Consider the following 15,719-nt stretch of genomic DNA (forward strand, 5'->3'; position numbering starts at 1 on the left):
TGTTTCCCATCAGCTTATACGACTCTCCTGGGCTTCTGGGGCTAGAACTGCTCTTTTGCTGCTGTGCATAAAGAGGCACTATGATTTATGAATCAATTAATCACTGCATGCTGAGGAGCTGTTCACGGTAGTTAAACAGTGAAAATAAAATGCTTGAGTATATAATAAAGACGGATCATAATGAATGTGACCCTCTACCAATGAATTCTCTCCCTCCTTATATTATACTCACTACCCGTTCTTTCCTAGCACAGTCATACTATCAAGACATGGCATTTGTCTGTCTTGGATGGCATGGGGTTCATCAAATTACTTGATAAAGATAGTCTTCATTTGTGTGATTTTCTTTTTTCTTTTTATTTTTTTCCACTCTTCCAATGTGATTTCACTTTGAATCTGAAACTGGTAAAGCCTCTGAGAAGAAAAAAATAAATAATAATAAAAAAGGCTCAGTTGGTACTACTGAGCGTAGATCATGTTTGAGTAGTCCTAACATAAAAGACACCAGTAAGTATCCAAAACTTAAGGAGAGGAAGGTGAAGCCTGCCCAGACAGGCCTGTAAAAGCATAAAACCCTGGTCTGTCTCTTTGAAATTTCCATTACCGGAGAATTGTGTGTGAAGCTTTATTTCCTCACGCATGCTTACCTACATTATCAAGCAAACATGCATGTGTTTGTGTGTATATATATATATATACACACACACACACACACACACACACACACGCCCATATCTATCTATCTATCTATATATCTGTATTCCTCCTCCCCACAAACACACATACACACCACTTGCTAGCACTGCAGGTCTAAAACTCTGCTGGTGTTGCATAGAAAGAGAGAAGCCCAGACTACTATATAAGAAGCGTTAGTTTCCATTACGTAGCTGTAATGGTTTGCCGTGTGAGACACATGGATATTATTGCTGTGCATTTGTAAAACTGCCTGATACTGTAAGAACTGGGCAAGTTTGGTGATAAGCCCCTTCTAAGGCTGCTGTTAGACTTCACAGCTTCCTGAGGCGCTGTGCAATTAGGGCCTGCATTCAGTGGCTGTAGTCACATTGGGTGGTACCTCTCTCTGTGTAGAGCACCAGTGACATCTGCCCGTGAGATAAGGTAGGATATAGTAGGCGAATTCTACATGAGACAGGAAGTTTTAAATCTGATCATGTGGTCAAGACACTTTTCAAGAACAAAATTGTTCATTACAAATTGCTGGTCCTATACAGGTTTTATTTTCTAAATAAAATTATACTTTTATTTTACACTGTTAGTAAATACCCAACAGAGGTAAAATATTCTATTAACAGGAGTGTTTATTTTCTGGCTGAAAAGCATTGGTAAATGAAATGCTGGAAAACTTTTGAAAATGTTATCAAATATCCACCTGTTTTGAATCTGAAAAGGATTTTGGGAGGGTGATGATATTCTTGTTGTTTTTCATTTTTTCTTCATGCGCATGCTTTGAAATTTTGCATTTTTGTTGCAGAGTATATTCTGGGTTTTCTGGTACCAAAGGCTGATACTGATGAGTAGATAGATTGTGGACCTTGCTAGGAGTGCACTGATTTTAGCGGAGTTGCTCTTGATCTCACTGTGTAACTAAGAGTAGGTTTCATTCAAGCCAGAAATTAGGTGCACTGGGGTGAAGCAGGTTAATTCATTCTCTCTGCCATGCATTGAAGCTTGCAGTGGAATTATAATATTTGCCATTTATCAGTAAAAGTAAAAGGAAGTTTTTCTTCCCAACACAATCTGGTTTCTCATTGTCATTTAACTCTGTGGCTGGCATATACTGACTGTATCTTATGGCCTTTGTTTGCTTTATAAGCTTATCTCATAACTTTGCTTTTGAAATGCACAATCAGCAGTAGTTACGTTTCACTGCAGTGACCATGGTTAAATATTTCTCTCCTGTCCCCCTCCCTTCTCTATTTGATTTTTAGGACCCAGGCTTCTCTTCAGTGATTCACGACAAACTCCAAGTTCCCAATACCATTCGGAAGGCGTGGAATGAGAAGGACAACAGATGTGACGTTTGTGCTACCCACCTGAACCAGCTGAAGCAAGAGGCCATTCAGATGGTGCTGACATTAGAGCACGCTGCCAACTCTGAACATTACGATGCCTCGCCAGGCTCCCCGCCACCCCTCTCCAACATCCCCACTTTAGTGGGCTCCCGGCACATGGGCAGCCTGCAGCCCAGGGACTGGGCATACGTGCCTGCTCCTTATGCTACATCTAATTATACAGGCTTTGTGGCCAACAAGCACAGTGGGAAACCCAACAGTCTAGGAATTGTCAATGGGGTGGAGAAGAAAAATGGCTCTCCTGGACACCAAGCCAAGGTCAGCTTTCAAGTGGCCACCAGCCCCAGCAATGGTAATGTTCTCAACTCTGTGGCTATCCAGGCTCATCAGTACCTTGACGGCACCTGGTCATTGTCAAGAACAAATGGCGTCACTCTGTATCCCTACCAAGTAAGTAATTTAAGATAAAAAAGTCATACTGCTCCTTATTCCCTTGGAAGCTTGAAGGGCAAGCTAATGCTACTTGCTACTGTTGGCAAGAAATAGAGCCATTCACGTAGTGAGCAGCAGGACTAGGGCTGCTGTAAATTCCCTTTTCCCCAATTGGGAAATGAGCTGGGGGAGAAACAGATCGCAACCAATATTTGTTAGAACACCTTTTATTAATTCACCTGTTACTGATCATGGAACTGAGCTGTTGTTATTAAAAGCAGATAACTAGTCACACAGTGCGTTCAATTACTCCCTGATGTAGTTCATGTGCATGCATACATCACTCACACACACGCTCTCGCTCCCAATGTGTGATTGGAGCAACAGCTGGGAGGCCAACTGCAGCTTTTATTCCAAAGTGGAAGGTCCTACTGGCGCACTAGTGCCTTCTAGGTAGATATTCAGGAAGTACCTGGATGGTCCTTTGTTTCATCGAGTACATACGTAATCGTACAGTCTTGGTCTACTTATAGCAGCTACCACCTTCTTGGATGTGGTCCAAGTTATGTACCCTCTCATTGATGCTAGTTTGTGCTGGTGGCCTTCTGCCAATTTTATGGGTTCAACCAGACCATTAGCCTCCAGAGCTCACTGGTTTTTGAGAGACTTTCATATACAGCTTTTCCTAGTCTTTTCCCTGCTGTTTTCTGGTAACTCTTTTGGCATCGACACCCCTAACAGAATCGATTCACACCAACTCACAGAGAAGGGGCCTTTATGACAGGAGGTAGGCTTTCGAAGGGGCTTACTTGCAAATGGTGGCATTTTCAGAATGTCCAAGCACACAAAGATTGAAAAACAAGTCTAATCTTTTCAAGTTCTCTTAGCATCCGTGTTGGCTTCCTTAGGCACATAAATACATTTGGAAGTCAGTCTTTCTGCCAAGTTACGAATGATTTGCAAGATAGGTCCTAAATTAATATTTAACATTTATTGGTATGACAGCAACTAAACTTACAGCCAGAAAAAAGCAAGGTTATTCATAAGCATTAAGATATTGTCATGCACCAAAGAAGACTGGGTAAAATAAAAAGTGAAGTATAGTTATTTTACCTGGAAAATATGTGACTTTATAGTTTTGTGGGATCTATGCTCTAGTGAACCTGAATCCCATTTGGGCAGGTTAGTATGTGATCTTAGTTTGATGTAAGAAAAAAAACCCATCTGATCTAAGTTTTATCTAAGAAAAAACCTGAACAAAGAATGCACGTTAAAAAAAATGAGTAATTTGTATTTGTGTTAGGAAAATGACTTCACTTTTATTGCATTCACAATCCTTCGGGCTCATCTTCTATGAAAATGTGTTTAGTTTCCTTTTTAATAATGTTCACTGTTCCTGGAGAGTTCACTTAAGCTTAAAAATATTCACTGAGAAAAATATAATATTCAAAACCTTCTAGTCTGATCCTGTAGTTTGGCTCCAGTTAGCTTAAGGACTGTTACCTACCCTTTTCCTCCCCTTCCGATAACCTTGAAATAGAAAAAATGGTAGCTGGAGTCTGCTAACAGAGTCAAAACAAAATATTCTCCCCCTCCCGCCAAAATTAAAAAGAACCCTGGTCTGTGGTGGACTGTTTGTTGACAGCAAGTTTTATATTTGCTTTAAGATTAACCTTCAAATGTTAAAATTCTCACTTTAATCAAAGGTCGTGTTTAATCATCCAGTCAGGGAATAGTAATAGTAGCCTTTGTCTTTTGACATTTTGAAAGGATTTTAGCATTTGGTTATACAGTACCTATATCAGACTGAGAGTTAATCAGGTAAGAATAACTTTGAAAAGTCATTTCTTTATTTTTTTGTAATAGTAGGGAAATGCAAGCGTTCCTTTTTCTGCTTTTGTGTGCAGAAAACAGATCTTATTCGCTACATATTTTCAGAACATTTCGGATCTCTCTCTCCCTCTCTCTCCCATATAAATATATTTTTCATTATGCACTTATAGTTACAAAACCCTACTGGGGAAGAGCACTAGGAAGATATATCGGTTATCCTGGCTTAATTGGAACCTTGTTTTTCTTGACTTGACGGTAAATTAAAAAAACAAAAAAAGGTACTGACTATTGGCTTGAGAATGTCTGCATATGAATTACATTTTTTTGCTTTCTCTTAAGAACAGTGATTAGAAAAGCCTCACTATACATTAGCTGACTGGAACAGAAAAGAATTTCTTGGAATAAAAAGCATTACATTTCACACAGAGGTACAGTGCCCTTCTACATCATAATTTTTCAAGCTGATGTCCAGGGAGAAGTCAGTCTCATGGCTCTAGACTTAATGGCGCCTGTTGTAGACCCCTCTCATTGTAAATTAACTTTTGTTAGACAGTCTAGGTAACTTGACAGAAATGGTTGAAAAGTGACCTTATTTTCTTCCTGAAATACAACCAAAAAGAGAAAACACTAGTCTAGTTTGGAAGCGCCATTCCGTGGCTCAGAATTGACTCACAGCAATTTTAGGCACCACGAAATAGCCTTCGTTTCTAGGATGTTGCTCCCTTCTCAGAATCTTCCCCTCCAGACTGCCTAAATCCAGAGCCTTGTTATGGGGAATTAATTGCTGCTTGTATTCCAGTTCTGATGAAAATAAATAGATACAAAATGACTATTGTGATGTCCTAGAGCTGAGCTGCTGCAGTGGTGTAGGGTGAGTCTAAAATGAGATCGCATTAGTGCAGTAATTTTTGCAGAAAGAGTAAGTAATTGCTACCAGGAGTAACTAAAACGACTATAAATGTATATGCTACCAGACTTAGTAGTTTAGTGTATATTTACAGCCTAAAAGTCAGAAAAAGTAATCATGTCTTTAACTGGAGGTGTATGTCAGACATAAAAGAACCTTTCTATTGATGTGTACAGTCAACATTGACGTAAACTACCTAGAGATGTTACGGGAACCCATCATTGAAGTCTCCTATGAATAAAGCAGGGAAATAACTGCTAAGAATTGTTTAGACACAAATGGTCTTGCCTGGAGGTGAGGAAATGGATTAGATGACCCCATCAGTCCCTACCCAGCCCTGTTTTCTGTGATTCCCTGATTGGTCTCCATTGAGTAGAGAGAAGCAAAGATCTGGATCCAAAAACCTGTGATATTCCCCCCCCCCCCCCCCCCCCCCGGTCTGGTTCACAAATGAACAGCAGACCTTGTTTTCTGTAAGGGGCTGAATCAAAAGTCCTGATTGGATGTTAATAATGTAAGTTTTCTGGTAAATGATTCTCTTGCAGAATCGGGAATCAGAGGCACGCAAGGGGAATCGGATTGATTAAGTTGTGCATGTGTGGGTTTTTTTTTTTTTTTGAGAAGGAAAAAAAAGCATGCCCTGCTAAAACCCTCCTATCACCATTCAAGTGCTGCAATAGTTACTTGGTTGGGGGAAAAGTGACATGTTTCTGTTGAATGCATGTAGGAAAATACCAGCTGAAATCCAGCGGAATTTGATGCAAGTCTGAAAATCATGCTCTTTCAGTCACCAGCAGGTAGCGTTTTTATACCCTGGGAGCATAACTTTTTAACATTTGTAAAGGCTTTCACTGATCTATTGTCCACTCAGAGGGATTTCACTCCTTCGCTACTCAGGAGAAAACTGAGTGAAATTGGTGAAGTTTTATCTGAGAAGGGCTCTAATTATTTGTACAGCTGCTAATATGCCTTACAGCATACCACAGTGTTAAGTACATTTCTGTTGCTTACCAGTTGTCACATGATACTTTTAAAGAACAAGAAATCTTTAGACCTGGGATACTAACGTAGTTTGTTTGGACTACAAAGTCCAAATATCTTGATAAAGTAATTGCTCTTCCCCATTTTTATAAAGAATGTGATACTAAATTGAGTGCATAAAATTTTCCTTACTTTATTATCCAAAGCTACTAACGTAGTTGAAACAAAACCACCACAGTAAAGAATGAGATAGATTTGAGTTATTAGGTCAGACTGATTTAGGGTCTACTTTCAAAGAGAAAATAAGTTGAAAATAAGTGACTGGATTAAGCTGGTTGCACTAAAACACTTACTCTGGAATAAGAGCATTCCATTATTTAGGTGTAGTTGTTCCTCCTTAGAATTAACAGCCTCTTTAATCTAAATTAACTGTGAATAGTTCTCCCATGTTGATATGCCTGTAAAGGAAGAGCATATCACTAACTGCATTGTGGTATGAACTGCAGAACATAAAATGGAGGGCACTTTCTTGGTCCATGGACCCACCTCTAGTTGCCTTCCTGGTTTTGCAGAAGAATCTTGCCATATCTCTATATTTTAAGTAGATTATTTAAGAAAAAGAAATCAGCACAGCATGTTAGTTCAGCTTGGTAGATCTGAGTTACAGGAAGATGAGAGAAAGGGAGAAGGCCAGCTGTTCCAGGCACAAGACGGGCCATGAAAGGAAAGTTTGAGTAACAGCAAACGTGGCTGTAGAGGTGGGCAGGGTGAGCACTACCCTCATGTGCCCTGGGGCTGTGAAGTTTGAATTTGGTGTGGGAAAAGACAGTGCATGTAAGGATTTGAGTAAGGGTATTGTGATCATAATGCTGGTCAGGGAAAAAGTATTCCTTTCTCCGTGGTGCTTGAAAAGATCGCTCTGACCAAAAGTTTGGAAAATGAGATCTTAAACTATTGAGAGCCCCTTGGCCCCAGGCATAACAATCTCAAGCTTATTCAGAGAGTTATCAAAGGCTTTGTTTGTATACAATTGATGAAAGCCTACACTATGTACTTTCTGTTTCCTCTTTATGTATAATGTGTGTTTAGAAGAACACTGTTCCCTCAGAAAGCACCAGCTTGTTCTGGAGCTTTGCAGTGATGAATGGTTTGTTTGGAGTTTACGTAGGTCACGGCTGTCTCGTAACACATCGGTTCTTTCATGCGTAGCCTTTTCAAAAGAAACGGGTAACGATTAAGTTGGGCACAAGGTGCAGAGTTCAGATGCAGAGCCAAAGCCTATGTGTAGGGCATTCACATCCAGAATTCTGATTCCAAATTTTTTTCCAAGTCTCTGCTGTCTAATTTATTTCCATTCCATTTGCTGCTGCTGCTGTTGCTTCTTATAGTGTTCAGGAGGGTAAAGCTAAAATGTTAATGATTGCTACAACAGTGCCAGGGTAATTTAAGTAGCTTCTAAAGCCTATAATGCAAGGTACAGAAGTCATGTTACTTGCTCCATCTGCAAACTAACAGGTGTCTTCTATAAATATTGCATGCTTCCTAGAGCCAGACCTATTTTGCCAAAGCTCCTTAGCAACAAAGGAAAAAGAGATTTGCATACTGTCTCTTCTAGTACCATGTTCTTATGTGACCACACAGGAGTCAATATAAGATACCTAATGCAAGCAGAGTACCCGTATGCTGTTAGGTTTTGGTCCAGAATTTTTTGTGTGGCTCATATTTTAAGAGCAGTGCAATCTCTGACCAGCTGACATCTAAACTGGAGTGTGGTGGGTCCCTGAGCAAAGTAGAAAACTTTATCGGTCCCTATTACTGCCAGTTCACAAATGATGATGCTGAACAAGTGCATGAAAATTCCTGCACTGATTGTTTCTTCATTCTGATTTTAACAATAAAGTAACTCTGAATTGAGAACATAGACTGAAAGTGCAGGAATTTTATTTCCTAACTTTGTCTGACCGGACCAAGAAACAGTTTGTCAAACAAACTCATTGGTACTGAGATTAATATCCCTGACTAATTATCTCTCCTGCCCTCATTCCTCATGCGTTTGTTATCTCTGAAATAGCTTTCCTCTGACCAAAAGCCTTTCTAAACCACATCTCTAATAAATAGATATGACGCTACTAAAGTCACTGTATGTCATCAGCTGACATTTTGTGTTGATCATTCGATCATTCAGTTCATGTATTATAGGAGCTGGCTGTTTGTATTTCATTCTTCCCTACACCCGCTCAAGTAGCAGCAGAGTTATCTACTGATTCTCTGATATCATCAAGAGGGAAATGGAAGTTCTTGCTAACTGCAGGAGAGGATTTTATAATGTTTTTTGAGGGAGGAGGATTGCATTATTCTGGTGTGATTTGATCTCTTCTGACATTTTTATGCATGGCTTAATTAATAATCATTACTTTTCCCCTTCATGGTACCGGGGTGACCAAGGGAAGTAAGAGGTAAAGGGTATCCCATGGATTGAAAAGATTGAAAAGAGCTAAGTAGGCTTATCCTATGAGTATGAAAACCTCATGACTCAGCTGTGATGTGAAGAAGAAATCTGTGGACTATTAGTGGAGTGAGTTAATCCTGCAAATTAGCAAAAGCTAAAAGATCACAATTAGTGAGGATTTGGAGTCTTGATTTCCTTCCCTCTGTAGCTTAAGGATTTTGTCCAGGTGTGAGACTAATTTCTTCTCTGAAATAATAGCTATGCTGAATGCTTGCATCATTGAATAAAAGTATAAACTGAGAGGAGATACGGCTTTTAACAGTGGGAAAAACTATACAGAGATGGGATGGAGAGAGGGGAGAGGACAAACTGATGCATCAACAGGAAATTGTCCCTTTGTTTTCCGCGTTGTAAATAAGGTGGCAGAAAGTCCGTGAGAAAACAAATCAGCTTCTACTTGCACTTTATTTCATAATTCAAGAACATAGGAATTCAAAAGTTAAGACAGCCAATTTGAAAGTGAGAAGAGGGAATATACTTTTCATGCAGTGTACAGTTCTGTAGAACTCATTACCATGGAAATGGTATTGAGGCCAAGAGCTTAGAAAAATTCATAAAAGGATTAGGTGTTTATTATGGGCAATAAGAAACCCTCTTTCTGATATTAGGTAGAATAAAAGAAGGGATAAATTCACACATGGCATAAGGCAACTGGTAACTGTTATCCTACGGAGAAGCCTTTAATAATCCAATATATAGGTAAGGACTAGAGTTCCTGAAACTGCCACTGAAGCGTTCCAGTACAGGTGTGCCTGGGCTGACTGGGAGAAGGGGACTGATGTACTTCATCAGCTCTTAGATTCTTTGTCCTTTGTTCTGAAAGTGGCCCTGGAGTGGTAGCTGGAGAGAGAGCCTAGATTAACGTTTGAACCTGGTGAAGGATAAACACCAGATGATACCAGATGACTAGTGCTGTGTTTTGGATGGAGGCCTGTAATAAACAGATTAGTGCAGAGCGCTTTTTCAACTGGGTTTCAACAACATTGCCAGAGCTCAGCGTTAACTATTGTATATTTCAGATTTTTTTTTCGATTTCTTACTCAAGTATGTGAAGAACCATGGCCTGCAAAAACTTTCTTGGGTTGTATCATCCATTAGAGCAACATGTTCATCTTTAAAGCTTCATAAAGATTCAGTCCTGTGGCTGATATTCCTCCTGCATCTTGCTGTTGGTCACATCTGTCACAAGAAGAGAGAAAATAGATGTGTTTGTGCAAAATCAAAGGTAACTCCTTCTAACTGAGGTGTGGAAGGGAGGAGGGATGGGGAAAAAATGAGAGAGCAGACTTTTAGGATTTTTGCCTCAGATTTCCAAAGAGTACCACTCAAAGAAGCCACAAATCAATGTATTCTCTCGTTGACTGTGATGTTTTGGTTTTTCACGTTGCTTTACATAAATGAGTCTTGGGATTAAAATTAGATTTAGGAAGATCGTTATATATATATTGCTTTCTTTTAGTGAAATCCTATTCTAACCTGTGATTTTGCTTAAAAGAAGAGCTAGGCTTTAAAATATGAAGAATAACATTGCCATGCAAAAAAAAAAAAAAAAAAACCTGACAAAGCCTTTTTCATGGATGGTATGCTATGCTTTTGGGAAGTAAGGAATAAATAGCTAGAGGCTGATGTAACTTTGAAATATGGTTCTGTAGAGCTATAATGTAAAACCATTATTTTCTTTTCTATAAAACAGCTTCAGAAATAGGGTATCAAATTATCTTTTGGGACAGCTCTCTTAATTCAATGGATTTAAGGTAAAGTGGTTGGTTGTTTCCTCATGTTCCACTTGAGAGATGGATGTTGTCAGATAAGCTTTGTTCAGGGCCAGACGTTCTTCTCTTTCACACCAGAGTAATTGCCTTGCAGTTGGCATGGTTAGAACAGTGTAAAACAAATAAAAATGAGATGAAGGTCAACCCTGTAATACCTGATCAACTGGAGTGTGAGAACAGCTGTGGTGGTGGGAACGAATCTGGTGTGTTGCGCTCGAGGGGATCAACTTTCCTTTGGGCTGGTAGAGAGGGAGGCTGGCTTCTTCCACACGCCCATAACTGAAGAGTCTGTTGGGGTTGCATCTCTTGACAAATGAAAGCAGAAGGCTGATCGTCTAGCAGTTTTTGAGCTTGGGTAGGAAATGAAGGAAGGGTTGCACATGTCTAGAGGTGAGAGAAAGCCAATCCCAGTTAACAAAACCATTTCTTAAAATTCAGTTTGCTCTGAGGAGGAATGAGACTATACATCACCTTTCAGACCCACCTAACCTCTGTAGCTGAAATCAGAACTGCTGTTCAAGGGGATTGGAGAGGAATGAGCTCTCCTCTTCTAAAGGGTTGGTCTGTGCTCTTTTGGGCTTAATGTCGATAGAGGTTCCTCCTGAAATTTTATATAACTGTCTTGTAAGGGAGCACACCCGTCACCATCACTCATTCTGATGGTATCTGAGGACCTTGGTTTTGCAGGCCAAAAAAATCTCATGTCTGACTGGTAGATGTGAATATCCAGTGCCTGAGCTGCAACCAGTGCAGGGTGTCAGTTGTGCAGGTAGGATTGCAAGTGAAGAGTTTTTATTGTGACAGATCTTTGAATCAAATACATTTGTCTGTTGTAGGTGTGCTTTACTTCAAACTGTTTGATTCTTTTTGAATTTGTGAATGGCATATTCATGTGTTTATTAAGTATCTGGCTAAATATAGGCACAGGCTTTTCACTAACAGGAAAAACAGAAAAAGAATTAGAGTTTAGAATACTTGATGAAATCACTTCTGCTCCTGTGACTACCTTGTGGCTAAATTGAGTGCAGTTTGGTTCCTCATTGGATAATTATACTACTGTGATGTGAATTCTGCAATTCCTTTACGCCTTTGGCTGCACTATCAGTTCTTGAGAAGGTCAAAGCTATTAAGAAAAGCTGATCTGGGCCAAATTTTGCAAAAGAGATCTCTGTTTTAAAGCATGTGGAGTGATACTGTCCTCTCCACAAGAGAGAGGAATTTAGCCAATAGCTGTATAGATAAATATAGGCCAATCTGAGACTCATTTTCTTTTTATCCTAATGTATTTCCTCAAGAATTAGAGAAAAGAAAGGTTCCTAGTAAGTCCTCCATTTTAATAAAAGAATCACTGTTGATGTCTTCCTATCCTGCTTTCCGTTCTGACCTCACTCGGATACTTTTGGTCAGATCAGCATGCACAGTTGTGGGTGGCAGGACAAATCGTTTGGAGGAGCGCTAGCAAAGATGTTTCCTTGTGTCAGAGGGCAGTATGATGCCACTAAGAGTACAGGGAAGGACTGTTGGCTACTGTGCCTTTTGCAGAGGGAAATAGGCAACTTCTCCATCTTTGTAGTAATCCCAAGATACAATCAGCACTGAGAAGGAAAATTTCAAGTTTATTTTATCGTATTGCTTTTCTTTCCTCCTAACATGTCTTAGGCCTCTAAAGCTAGGTAGTATTTCAGAATGTAAGCACAAACCATGAGCTCAAACAGCCCTGTGTGTTTTATGCCTGTGTATTTTGTTGATTGCTGCAGTGCAGCATAGAAGATGGAAATTAACTCAAGCATTATGAAAAGAAATAATACAGAACACATCAGAAGAAAATGTGTAATAGTGAGATATCATCGGTTCTTAAGTGATCAATTTCTCTGATAGCTGAAGACTTTGTGAGAATTTGATTGCCAATGTGCAAGAAGTGAAAGATGAATGTGATGTAATCCTCAATTGTACCATACAGGTATATCATGGCAGTGATTGCAGGACTCAGAAGGCAAATGTGCTTGTAAAGCTGTGTCTACGTTTTTAGCCCAGCTTCCATGAAAGCCACTATGAAGACCCTTGCAATGTTATGCAAGTTGAATTGGGGCCGAATTTGCAAGGTTTGTGAGGGTTTTTGTTTTTTTTTTGTTTTGAAGTAACGTAAACCAAACCTATCATCATTTGTCCTGTTCAGCAAAAAATACAACCAGCTACTATTCAGCTGACTTAACAGAACAGCACACCTAAGACTACCAGGCCTCCCATACAAATTATGAAAATGTTAGTGTCCTAAAACTAATCTTTTTATTTATTTATTTTTATTTTTTTTTAAGGTATAAGTGCTATGGTCAAGTGGCTTCTGTGTAAGTAAGCGCTCTGGAGAGAAGAACCTAGTTCTTGTGTTATCAGTTTCATTATTCTCTTACCTAGTCAGTCAGCACAAGGACTTCACCTCTATAATTCTAAATGCCTGTAAGTGCCATTTGCAGCCAGGACTTAGTAGTGGTGCTGATTATCTCCTAAGTGTTGCCTTGTACCTCAGAGCCTATGTAAAGATCTCTTTAAACGCTACCAGAGGCCAACTCATCAAAATTTATTCCTGTTTAAATAGAAGTAGGGGAGATACAGGCACGTGGCCTGATGACAGTTAGGACAAGATCGAGATTTCTGGAAAGGGACTTGAGAGAGGGGCTATATGTGTGCAGGTTATGTAGGTTATGAGATCACTGAAGCTCGACGGTGTGGGTTTCTTTGCTCTTCCATTTGCTACTGAATGACTTTAATCATATATTGCGACTCTTCTCCCTTCCCCTCTCAATACTTTGTCTTTGAAGCTGGGACTATCTGCATTGTATAAGGGAACCATTAGTCTTGGGGCCTCTAGGCATTTTGTAATATAGTGAGTATGAATAATATAGCACCTTACCCCTGGTGTGGTATGTACTTCAGTAAAGATGATTTGAAGTATGATAGTGGAGACTTGTTAGGATTCCTTTTGTGTGCGGTGAGAGAGAGAGAGTGCGCATCTCTTCAGACTCCCGCTTTATCTGACGGACCTTATAATATCAGTTGTGAGGAAAAAAGATTGTGCTTAATGCCCTTATGCTATTGCTGCTACTATCCTTGTGTCTAATTTGAATACATCTAGTGGAAATGCCTCTTTGTAATTTCTTGGAGAATAATCCTTAGGTGGTACCACAGAAAGCCAAAGAACCCGTCAGTATCCGTAACTCCGCTATTAGGGAATGGTTTGTGCTTACTTGCTTACAGAACTTGTTTCCAGGATTTTTTTAAACATTGCCCTGAGATTGGATGAGGAAAAATGAAATACTACTAGAAAATATATAATATAAGCTAGGTTGAAAAAGAGCTGGAGCAGTAACTGTATAATATTTTTGCATACTTTTATAGTCCATTCCTGTAAAAGGACTTAAAGTATATTCAGCATCAAAACTGAAACTTATAATAGATTTGAAGGAAGCAAACTTTATTTTCTCATGCTTTACATGTGAAGAAACAATTATACAGGGAAGTAGAAGAATATGCCTGAGGTGCGTGCTTTGCAATTTGTGAAGACTTGAGAAAATAGCCTTTCTTTCTGTTACTTGCACTCGGAACAAAATGTAACAGGACCAGCTTGTCGTTTTGTATGTGGAAGTTAGATTTTTCTATGAGTGCCTGGAAGAGCAAATATTAGAGTGGATTATGAAAAAGAGAAATTATAATGATTCACAAAATCTTGGAAAAGTCTCTAGAGAACAGATCTCTAGAGGCTGACCAAAAAATATCTTGCAGAGTCAGCTTCATGAAGCTGAGGCTGATTACTTTTTGTCTTGAAATATGGCTTGAGCTGGAATTGTTATCAAGTGCACAGAGTTCCTACACTTTACCATTTACAGCAAGCTGCTACTGTGCTTTCTGTAAAGGAAAAACTTGAAAACAAGGGCTTTGTTTTAGAGGGTTTCACTTGAAAGCAGGCCGTAGGGAAAGAACAAGACTAAGGAAGTTTTAAGCTGACCCCTGAAGTTTTTAACTTTAGCACCATTGAAACTTATTCCTTCAACAAGCATGTGAGTCGAGGGAATATCTCCCTTGCTGTTTACTCTGCCTTAACTCATAATACAAAGTAGTTCCAGCAAATGCTAAAATTCTGTCATCCTGTGTACATTGCTGTGTTTGCTCATAGGGAATATCCCATTATGCTATTCTGTTGAAAAATCAGACTTTGACACTGTGAACGTTTATGCTGTTCTAATGAAAAATCAAACTTTGACACTGTGAACATATTTTTTCCTTCACATATTCTTCTATTTTGTCAGATAGAACTGGACCCTGTGTGCATGAAACCCATATTTTGTAAGGGACACTATGCAAAAATGAATATTTCACAGGTCTAATCCTGAGTGAAGGTCATAGAGGTACGCTGCTCCCATTTTCCATGGCTTCGGTAGCTGTGGCCGTCGTGAGCAAAGCAACTTAGTGATGGAAAGTATTTGGAGAAGCATTCAATAACCTCCTGAATTTTTACTTGAAGGCATAAATATATGCTACTTCTGATCTTTTGGGCATCCTTTGGTCTAATTTCTTTGTGGGCGTATACATGGTGTGTATTTACACAGATACACGCATACACACACATGCACATCTTTTTCTTCCTTTTTTTTTTTTTTTTTTCCCTCTAGGAAAGCCTCCTTTGCTGTTATTCAAAAGAAAACTGCTGATAAACTTTTGGATAGGTTCTGGTCTGAAATCAGTTTGAAATCAAGTTCACCCCACTGGTGTGACAGACCAGCATCCTGCCTTCTAGTAATTATATGCCGTGCTGCTGACGTTAAGAAACTTGAAGAATCAGAGTATATTGAGTTGTGAACACTAGTATTATAGAAGGAGAGTGTTGCAGTCTCTCTCTTAAGAGCACATATTAGGTAGCATTTCTAGGACAGTGTTTTGAGCATGGTTCTTTATTATCCAGCATGTGATATGGTCCTCTACCATTTGGAACTAGTTCATGCCCATCTTGTATTCCGCTTGTACTAGTGTAAATAGCTGTGCAAAATGACTTAGTAAATGCCTACAAGGCACCTTGTGAAGAGACATATGTAAGACTTTTTTTTTTTTCCTTCACGTTTGTATTAGATTACATCATTGCACTTCCACTGACCTCCAGTCAGTGATCCTTTTTTGGCATGTCATTGTGGAGCAGAAGCTCAGCCCATGAAGCTCAATTAAAAATTAATTAAAGTGAAATAGAAAGTTCCTTTCAGAAACTG

General features: G+C 39.3%; 1 protein-coding gene across 2 annotated transcripts in view; it reads left to right on the forward strand.

Moving 5' to 3' along the window:
- KIF26B (kinesin family member 26B) overlaps positions 1 to 15,719 on the forward strand; it is a 316,787-nt gene that overhangs the window by 95,262 nt on the left and 205,806 nt on the right. For both annotated transcript variants that reach the window (XM_068939319.1, XM_068939320.1), the window contains one exon: positions 1,950 to 2,483. In XM_068939319.1, the coding sequence (XP_068795420.1) occupies positions 1,950 to 2,483 (534 nt within the window). The remainder of the gene's footprint in view (positions 1 to 1,949; positions 2,484 to 15,719) is intronic.

The sequence above is a fragment of the Struthio camelus genome, chromosome 3 (genome assembly GCF_040807025.1).
Source record: "Struthio camelus isolate bStrCam1 chromosome 3, bStrCam1.hap1, whole genome shotgun sequence".
NCBI lineage: Eukaryota > Metazoa > Chordata > Aves > Struthioniformes > Struthionidae > Struthio > Struthio camelus.